At 39.3% G+C, this 10145-nt stretch overlaps 1 protein-coding gene across 1 annotated transcript in view; it reads right to left on the reverse strand.

Moving 5' to 3' along the window:
- zdhhc9 (zinc finger DHHC-type palmitoyltransferase 9) overlaps positions 1-6374 on the reverse strand; it is a 65093-nt gene extending 58719 nt beyond the window's left edge. Inside the window, exon 1 of the mRNA XM_062040140.1 lies at positions 5741-6374. Coding sequence (XP_061896124.1) covers positions 5741-5904 — 164 coding nt within the window. The 5' untranslated portion in view covers positions 5905-6374. The remainder of the gene's footprint in view (positions 1-5740) is intronic.
- Positions 6375-10145: the final 3771 nt, after the last annotated feature.

Below are 10145 nucleotides of genomic sequence, written 5' to 3' on the forward strand. Positions count from 1 at the left end.
TAAGTGTGTATCAAAATGGTAGCCCTTCGCATTAATCACTACCCAAGAAGTAGCTCTTGCTTTCAAAAATGTTGGTGACCCCTGCCTTAGATCATATTTTACTTGCAGTGGAAACAGTCAGTTGGAAAAAAGCAGGAGAAAATCAGATTTCGGTAAATCCTATTTGTGCCACTTTGCAGTGTAAACATAGTCTACGACTGCTAAAAAAAATAAAATTCTAAAGTATCTAATCCGTGTCGCTTGACAAAAACTTTAGATTTGGTGTCCAGTGTAAACGGGGCCTAAGAATCCAGTTGACGCCTAAAACTACAGAGTTGTGGGGCTCCCATGTTACACCCTTTTGGCCATATTTGTGGAACCTTACAATCCACCGTGTTGTGAGAGGCACTGACTAAAAAAAAAAAAAAATTCAAAGTAGAGCCCAGACTTCCTGTCTCACACTAGATAGAAGAAGCGCTTTATAGAGTATGTTCAAATATAAACCTAACACCTGGGTCAGCAACCCGGGGCTCTCGAGCCGCATGCGGCTCTTTAGTGCAGCCCGAGTGGCTCCCAGGAGCATTTTTAAAAAAGGACTTAATATTGAAAAAGATGTGGAAAAATATTTTTTTTGTTTTAGTATGTTTTTTGTTTGAGGACAAACATGACACACACCTTCCCAATTGTTAGAAAGCCCACTCTTTAATATGTTTGTGTGTATGCTTCCTTGATGAGAGTATTTGGTAAACATCGTTTTGTCCTACTAATTTCGGCGGTTGTTGGACTCACCATAGTGTGGACTGTGACGCAACAGTTTGTTAACATGTAAAATCTTCCACTCCTTCTTTGTCTCATTTTGTCCACCAAACATTTTATGCTGTGTGTGATTGCACAAAGGTGCGTTTTGTTGATGTTATTGAATTGTTGGAGTGCTAATCAGGCATATTTGGTCACTGCATGACTGCAAGCTCATTAATGCTAACATGCTATTTAGGCTACCTGTACATATTGCATCATTATACGGAGCCCCTAAAGGGACATGGATGTTTTGCGAGATCTCGCAATGCTTTTGCGCCATCTCACAATACTTTTTGCGCCATCTCGCAATACTTTTTGCGCCATCTCGCAATACTTTTTGCGACATCTCGCAATACTTTTTGCGCCATCTCGCAATACTTTTTGCGCCATCTCGCAATACTTTTTGCGACATCTCGCAATACTTTTTGCGCCATCTCGCAATACTTTTTGCGACATCTCACAAAAGTTTTTTTTCCTATGTCAGTGAACCGGAAGTAAAACAAACAGCGATGGTGAACCGGAAGTGAAACAGACAGAGCGATGGAGGAGCTCTGTTGTTAGACCATAATACAATTTGATGTCTTTATATGTTAGGCTAATACTAAAATAGAAATCAATAAACTTCTCCCATGGACGATGGGTAGGCTCCTCCATCGCTTTGTCTGTTTCACTTCCGGTTCACCATTGCTGTGTCTGTTTTACTTCCGGTTCACTGACAGGAAAAAAACTTTTGCGAGATCTCGCAAAACGTATTGCGAGATCTTTATTTTCAAATAAACACACAGCAATCAGTGCTAAATAAATATGCATTTTGGGTATCTTATGAGTAGATTTTAGGGCAGACCTGGGCAAATTAAGGCCCGGGGGCAACATGCGGCCCGTTAAGCTTTTCAATCTGGCCCGCCGGACATTCCCAAATATTTTTTTTAGATGTTTAAGATGTAAAGTGTAGCTGCCATTATGATGTGCAGTGATGTTTTCTAATGACCGTGAGTCTTGAACTATAGAAAGTATTTCAATGGTTGGAATCTGCGCTTATGGATGATATACCAGTTACTATGGTAATATAATTAGTTACTATGGTAATCTAATTAGTTACTATGGTCATCTACGTCACAGCAGCTCAGACGAGGCACCAAGCAGTGTGGGCGGGAAGCGTTTCCACAGACGCGGAAGGAGATATTCACAACAAAGTTCTTAAGCTTAGTGATGTATCAGATATACCAGATTGTAGGTGGGTTTATTTTGTACCCTTTGCGTTCCTATTTCACTGTTTGTTGCATTTTTGTTGCGTTTCACTTGATTGTAAAATATGTCAATGGAAAAGGGGTGTGACGTTCATATTTTGTCAATATTCAGTGTTTTATCGTTCATAGAAACATTTAAAATCCCATTACGTTTTTAAGGCGGTCTGTCATAACGTTTTTAGCATTCAATCAGACATTATTGAGAGGTTTCTTAAAAAACACATGTTTTTCTCTAAATGTGGCCACCGAGTCAAAACAATTGCCCAGGCCTGTTTTAGGGAGTGAAGAGAAATGACTTAGTAAAGCAGGGGTGTCCAAACTTTTTCCACTGAGGGCCGCACACGGAAAAATGAAAGTATGCAGGGGCCATTTTGATATTTTTTATTTTCAAACCATAAAAAAATATATAGATTTTTTTTTGTTTTACCTTTAGGGCTCCTGGGGCCCATAAAGGGTCTCAGTCATTAAAATGTTAAAAACAAGTCAAATAAAAAAGCCTTATGCCTTTTCTGCCAAAGACAACTTTATTTTATTTTTTTATAGTAAAACTGAAATATGCAGTATTTGGACAATTGTGAAGTAATTGGAGCCCTGAAAAGATCAATAATGCAGGACACCATTGGTTTTATTTTCATTATTATATTTGATTAATCACAGTGAAAAGATAAATACAATCCCACTAAATATCTTTGGGATCCAAAAGGTACCCCACTCATAAAGTGATATATTTGTATTATTATTTGTTTTACTTTCAAGACTCAAGTTACGAGATCAACTTCAGATAGATCTGTCGACTTTACGTTTGAACTATTATTTTTGTTTGTTTTATGCTCTTTTGTCAAAGAAAACTTTGATGTTTTTATATGACGACCACACAATATATGCAATATTTTTTCCACATAAAACATTTTAATGTGAAATATTTGAAGTAATTGGAGCCTTGAATAAGTCAATAATTCATTATAACATAGATTTTGTGCCTTTTTTTTTTTCTTTGAGCAATGGCAAAAAAAGGAAAATAAAGATAGACAGCCTGCATGGCAGATTTGTGTCAACATTGCAAATTTTTCTAGTTAGATTTCACCTCATTCCACTTTTTTAAAGGCCTACTGAAATGACATTTTTTTTTATTTAAACGGGGATAGCAGATGCATTCTATGTGTCATACTTGATCATTTCGCGATATTGCCATATTTTTGCTGAAAGGATTTAGTAGAGAACAACGACGATAAAGGTCGCAACTTTTGGTCGCTGATAAAAAAAGAGCCTTGCCTATACCGGAAGTAGCGTGACGTCATCGGAGGAAGGACTCCTCACATTTCCCCATTGTTTACAATGCAGCGAGAGAGATTCGGACCGAGAAAGCGACGATTACCCCATTAATTTGAGCGAGGATGAAAGATTCGTGGATGAGGAAAGTGAGAGTGAAGGACTACAGCGCAGTGCAGGACGTATCTTTTTTCGCTCTGACCGTAACTTAGGTACAAGGGTTCATTGGATTCCACACTTTCTCCTTTTTCTATTGTGGATCACGGATTTGTATTTTAAACCACCTCGGATACTATATCCTCTTGAAAATGAGAGTCGAGAACGCGAAATGGACATTCACAGTGACTTTTATCTCCATGACAATACATCGGCGAAGCTCTTTAGCTACTGAGCTAACGTGATAGCATCGGGCTCAAATGCAGATAGAAACAAAATAAATAAATCCCTGACTGGAAGGATAGACAGAAGATCAACAATACTATTAAACCATGTACATGTAAATACACGGTTAATACTTCCCAGCTTGGCGAAGCTTAACAATGCTGTTGCTAACGACGCCATTGAATCTAACTTAGCAACGGGACCTCACAGAGCTATGATAAAAACATTAGCGCTCCACCTACGTCAGCCAGCTCTCATCTGCTCATCAACACCCGTGCTCACCGGTGTTCCAGCGATCGACGGAAGGACGAAGGACTTCACCCGATCATCCGTGCGGTCGGCGGCTAGCGGCGGCTAGCGGCGGCTAGCGGCGGCTAGCGGCGGCTAGCGGCGGCTAGCGGCGGCTAGCGGCGGCTAGCGGCGGCTAGCGGCGGCTAGCGGCGGCTAGCGCGTCTGCTATCCAAGTCAAAGTCCTCCTGGTTGTGTTGCTGCCGCCAGCCGCTAATACACCGATCCCACCTACAACTTTCTTCTTTGCAGTCTCCATTGTTCATTAAACAAATTGCAAAAGATTCACCAACACAGATGTCCAGAATACTGTGGAATTTTGAGATGAAAACAGAACTTTTTTGTATTGGATTCAATTTGGTACCAATACTTCCGTTTCAACGATTGACGTCACGCGCATATGTCATCATATATAGACGTTTTCAACCGGAAGTTTAGCGGGAAATTTAAAATTGCACTTTACAAGTTAACCCGGCCGTATTGGCATGTGTTGCAATGTTAAGATTTCATCATTGATATATAAACTATCAGACTGCGTGGTTGGTAGTAGTGGGTTTCAGTAGGCCTTTAAAGGCCTACTGAAACCCACTACTACCGAGATTGCAAAGAAGAAAGTTGTATGTGGGATCGGTGTATTAGCGGCTGGCTGTAGCAACAAAACAAGGAGTACTTACTTGGATAGCAGACGCCTAGCCGATGCTAGCCGCCAACCGCATGGATGATCGGGTGAAGTCCTTCATCGCGCCGTCGATCGCTGGAACGCAGGTGAGCACGGGTGTTGATGAGCAGATGAGGGCTGGCTGGCGTAGGTGGAGCGCTAATGTTTTTATCATAGCTCTGTGAGGTCCGGTTGCTAAGTTGCTAAGTTAGCTTCAGCGTCGTTAGCAACAGCATTGTTAAGCTTTGCCAGGCTGAGAATTATTAACCGTGTAGTTACATGTCCATGGTTTAATAGTATTGTTGATCTTCTGTCTATCCTTCCAGTCAGGGATTTATTTATTTTGTTTCTATCTGCATTTGAGCCAGATGCTATCACGTTAGCTCAGTAGCTAAAGAGCTTGTCGTGGAGATAAAAGTCACTGTGAATGTCCATTTCGCGTTCTCGACTCTCATTTTCAAGAGGATATAGTATCCGAGGTGGTTTAAAATACAAATCCGTGATCCACAATACAAAAAGGAGAGTGTGTGGAATCCAATGAGCCCTTGTACCTAAGTTACGGTCAGAGCGAAAAAAGATACACCCTGCACTGCCTCTCTAGTTCTTCACTCTAACGTTCCTCATCCACAAATCTTTCACCCTCGCTCAAATTAATGGGGTAATCGTCGCTTCCTCTGTCCGAATCTCTCTCGCTCCATTGTAAACAACGGGGAATTGTGAGGAATCCTACCTCCTGTGACGTCACGCTACTTCCGGTACAGGCAAGGCTTTTTTTTAATCAGCGACCAAAAGTTGCAAACTTTATCGTCGTTGTTCTATACTAAATCCTTTCAGCAAAAATATGGCAATATCGCGAAATGATCAAGTATGACACATAGAATGGATCTGCTATCCCGTTTAAATAAATAAAAATTAATTTCAGTAGGCCTTTAATGTTTTTTTGATTTTTGCAATTGCATTTCCAGAATGTGTGGCGGGCCGGTAAACAATTAGCTGCGGGCCGCATATGGCCGCACTTTGGACACCCCTGTTTAAAGCAATGAATGAACATTATGCTGCACTCATCGTGGATGTGTGTGCAAACAATGGTGAGACAAGTGTGGAGGGGGATGAGACTCACTCGAAGGCGAAGAAGAGGGCGCAGGTCCCGAGGATGAGGAAGAGGGTCAGGTAGAAGACTCCCTTCTGCCGGGCCATCATCACCCGCCCATCGCAGCAGAAAGTGTTCTTTCCCGGCAGCTTCTCCCATTTCCGCGCCTTCCTGGTGATCATCACCGCCGACATGACGGCTCGTCGGGCTTCACGATCGCAACACCTCCGCTACTCTCCTGGTCGAATCCCGCAGATTATGCACTAAACAGCGTGACACATTTTTGCATTTTCCCTATAAAAAAAAACAACTAAAAAAAAAAAGGCGCAGTCACATCGTCATCATGGTCCACTTTGCGGTCCTTTTCTGCGGCAGTTCATTCCCACGACGACGCTCCCCTTCACGCCCAGTTAATGTACATTCATCCAAAGGCTGGTGTTTTCCTCACATGGACGTTTTTTCACGCGGACTATCCACCCGTGGAGGAGCGAACCTTTGACCCGGCTGACATTCAAATCCACGCCGTTTTACGAGTGACACCAGCGGCTTGGTTATCACCTGTGACCGATCGATCTTATTCGAACAAATATTCAATAATAAAGACGTGACACGAGTGGGAAGAGTGCGATTTTTCAGGCTGTTTGGTGCGCTCGCTTATCCACCCCGTCGGAGGCGGCGAGAAACACGCCTAGGTGGAAGTGTCTCCTCTTAAAGGGACAGTACAGGTAAAGGCGAGCAACATGGAACAAAGGACACAGGCTTGGACACCACATTAGGGACACCTGCACCATCTAATAACTTCACCGCCTGCGTCTGCGCGGACAATAACACTCGGTTTGGATTCATTGAACAATATGTTTATTTTTGTGACAAATATTGGTGCCAAACCAAAACGAAACCAACACCTCAACCCCTAAAATAATCCTAACCTAAACCCTAAACCAAAAAGTCAGGTGTCAAATTCAACATTTTATTTTAAGGGTGTCAAACTCATTTTAGATCGGGGACCACATGGAGAAAAAAAAATCTACTCCCAAGTAGGGCTGCAACTAACGATTAATTTGATAATCGATTAATCTGTCGATTATTACTTCGATTAATAATCGAATAAAAGAGACCAACTACATTTCTATCCTTTCCAGTATTTTATTGAAAAAAATACAGCATACTGGCACCATACTTATTTTGATTATTGTTTCTAAGCTGTTTGTACATGTTGCAGTTTATAAATAAAGGTTTATAAAAAAAAAAAAATTTAAAAAAAAAAAAAATTTAAAAAAATAAAGTACCGCGCATGCGCACAGCATAGATCCAACGAATCGATGACTAAATTAATCGGCAACTATTTGTATAATCGATTTCAATCGTTTTAATCGATTAGTTGTTGCAGCCCTACTCCCAAGTGGGCCGGAATGGTAAAATCACGACACGATAACTTAAAAATAAAGACAACGTCAGATTGTTTTCTTTGTTTAAAAATAGAACAAGCACATTCTGAAAATGTACAAATCAAAATGTTGTTGGGTTTGTTTGTTTTTACAATTACCTGTTGCGGTTAATAGTATATATACTTTAATTGTCGTTATTTATATTTTTCTGAATAAATGATGTGATAATGTTCATCAGTCAACTCATTGGTGTTAATTTTCAATCAATCAAGATTAAAAAAATGATATCAGAATCAAATTACAGGTTTTTATTTATGTAGTTTGATCATTTTACTCGACTGGTGGACTAACATCATGTGATTTATTTTGTACATATGTAGCATCATCTACAAAGATACAAATAATTGCTATTGTGACATCCAGTGGACACATTTAGAACAACTTTTTCTTTCATTCAAAAATTTCAGTTTAATTTTTATAGTTAGCAAACTCATCCCGGGGGCCGGATAAAAACTGTTTGCGGGCCTGATCCGGCCCTCGGGTCGTACGTTTGTCACCCCTGCTCTAAAGTAATCTTAACCTAAACCCTAAACCAGAAAATCATGTGTCAAACTCAACATTTTATATCAGGGGTGTCAAATTCATTTTAGATGGGGGGCCACATGGAGAAAAAATCTACTCCCAAGTGGGCCGGACTAGTAAAAGCACGGCACGATAACTTAGAAATAAAGACAACGTCAGATTGTTTTAAAAAAGGACAAGCGGTAGAAAATGGATGTGATTTCTACATTTAAAACACCTCATTGTGGTCTACATAACATGTAATGGTGGTTATTTGCATAAAATGCCAAATATTCAATAATAAAGACGTAATACGAGTGGGAAGAGTGCGATTTTTCAAGCTGTTTGGTGCGCTCGCTTATCCACCCCGTCGGAGGCGGCGAGAAACACGCCTAGGTGGAAGTGTCTCCTCTTAAAGGGACAGTACAGGTAAAGGCGAGCAACATGGAACAAAGGACACAGGCTTGGACACCACATTAGGGACACCTGCACCATCTAATAACTTCACCGCCTGCGTCTGCGCGGACAATAACACTCGGTTTGGATTCATTGAACTATGTGTTTATTTTTGTGACAAATATTGGTGCCAAACCAAAACGAAACCAACACCTCAACCCCTAAAATAATCCTAACCTAAACCCTAAACCAAAAAGTCAGGTGTCAAATTCAACATTTCATTTTAAGGGTGTCAAAGTCATTTTAGATCGGGGACCACATGGAGGAAAAAAATCTACTCCCAAGTAGGGCTGCAACTAACGATTAATTTGATGATCGATTAATCTGTCGATTATTACTTCGATTAATAATCGAATGAAAGAGACAAACTACATTTCTATCCTTTCCAGTATTTTATTGGGAAAAAAAACAGCATACTGGCACCATACTTATTTTGATTATTGTTTCTAAGCTGTTTGTACATGTTGCAGTTTATAAATAAAGGTTTATAAAAAAATAAAAAATAAAATAAATTTAAAAAAAATTAAAAAAATAAAATCTCTGCGCATGCGCATAGCATAGATCCAACGAATCGATGACTAAATTAATCGTCAACTATTTTTATAATCGATTTTAATCGATTAGTTGTTGCAGCCCTACTCCCAAGAGGGCCGGAATGGGAAAATCATGACACGATAACTTAAAAATAAAGACAACGTCATATTGTTTTCTTTGTTTAAAAATAGAACAAGCACATTCTGAAAATGTACTAATCAAAATATTGTTGTTGGTTGTTGTTTTTTTTACAATTACCTGTTGCGTTTAATAGTATATATACTTTAATTGTCGTTATTTATATTTTCTGAATAAATTAGATATATATTTTTTTTTTTCTACATTTAAAACACCTCTTTGTGGTCTACATAACATGTAATGGTGGTTCTTTGCTCAAAATGCCAAATATTCAATAATAAAGACGTGACACGAGTGGGAAGAGTGCGATTTTTCAGGCTGTTTGGTGTGCTCGCTTATCCACCCCGTCGGAGGCGGCGAGAAACACGCCTAGGTGGAAGTGTCTCCTCTTAAAGGGACAGTACAGGTAAAGGCGAGCAACATGGAACAAAGGACACAGGCTTGGACACCACATTAGGGACACCTGCACCATCTAATAACTTCACCGCCTGCGTCTGCGCGGACAATAACACTCGGTTTGGATTCATTGAACAATATGTTTATTTTTGTGACAAATATTGGTGCCAAACCAAAACGAAACCAACACCTCAACCCCTAAAATAATCCTAACCTAAACCCTAAACCAAAAAGTCAGGTGTCAAACTTAACATTTTATATCAAGGGTGTCAAACTCATTTTAGATCGGGGACCACATGGAGAAAAAAAAAAATCTAATCCCAAGTAGGGCTGCAACTAACGATTAATTTGATAATCGATTAATCTGTCGATTATTACTTCGATTAATCGATTAATAATCGGATAAAGAGACAAACTACATTTCTATTCTTTCCAGTATTTTATTGCAAAAAAACAGCATACTGGCACCATACTTATTTTGATTATTGTTTCTAAGCTGTTTGTACATGTTGCAGTTTATAAATAAAGGTTTATAAAAAAATAAAATTACAAAAATAAATTAAAATTTAAAAAAATAAAGTACCGCGCATGCACATAGCATAGATCCAACGAATCGATGACTAAATTAATCGGCAACTATTTGTATAATCGATTTTAATCGATTTAATCGATTAGTTGTTGCAGCCCTACTCCCAAGTGGGCCGGAATGGTAAAATCACGACACGATAACTTAAAAATAAAGACAACGTCAGATTGTTTTCTTTGTTTAAAAATAGAACAGGCACATTCTGAAAATGTACAAATCAAAATGTTGTTGGGTTTGTTTGTTTTTACAATTACCTGTTGCGGTTAGTAGTATATATACTTTAATTGTCGTTATTTATATTTTTCTGAATAAATGATGTGATAATGTTCATCAGTCAACTCATTGGTGTTAATTTTCAATCAATCAAGATTAAAAA

This window comes from Entelurus aequoreus, linkage group LG28, assembly GCF_033978785.1.
Source record: "Entelurus aequoreus isolate RoL-2023_Sb linkage group LG28, RoL_Eaeq_v1.1, whole genome shotgun sequence".
In the NCBI taxonomy this organism is placed as follows: Eukaryota; Metazoa; Chordata; class Actinopteri; order Syngnathiformes; family Syngnathidae; genus Entelurus; species Entelurus aequoreus.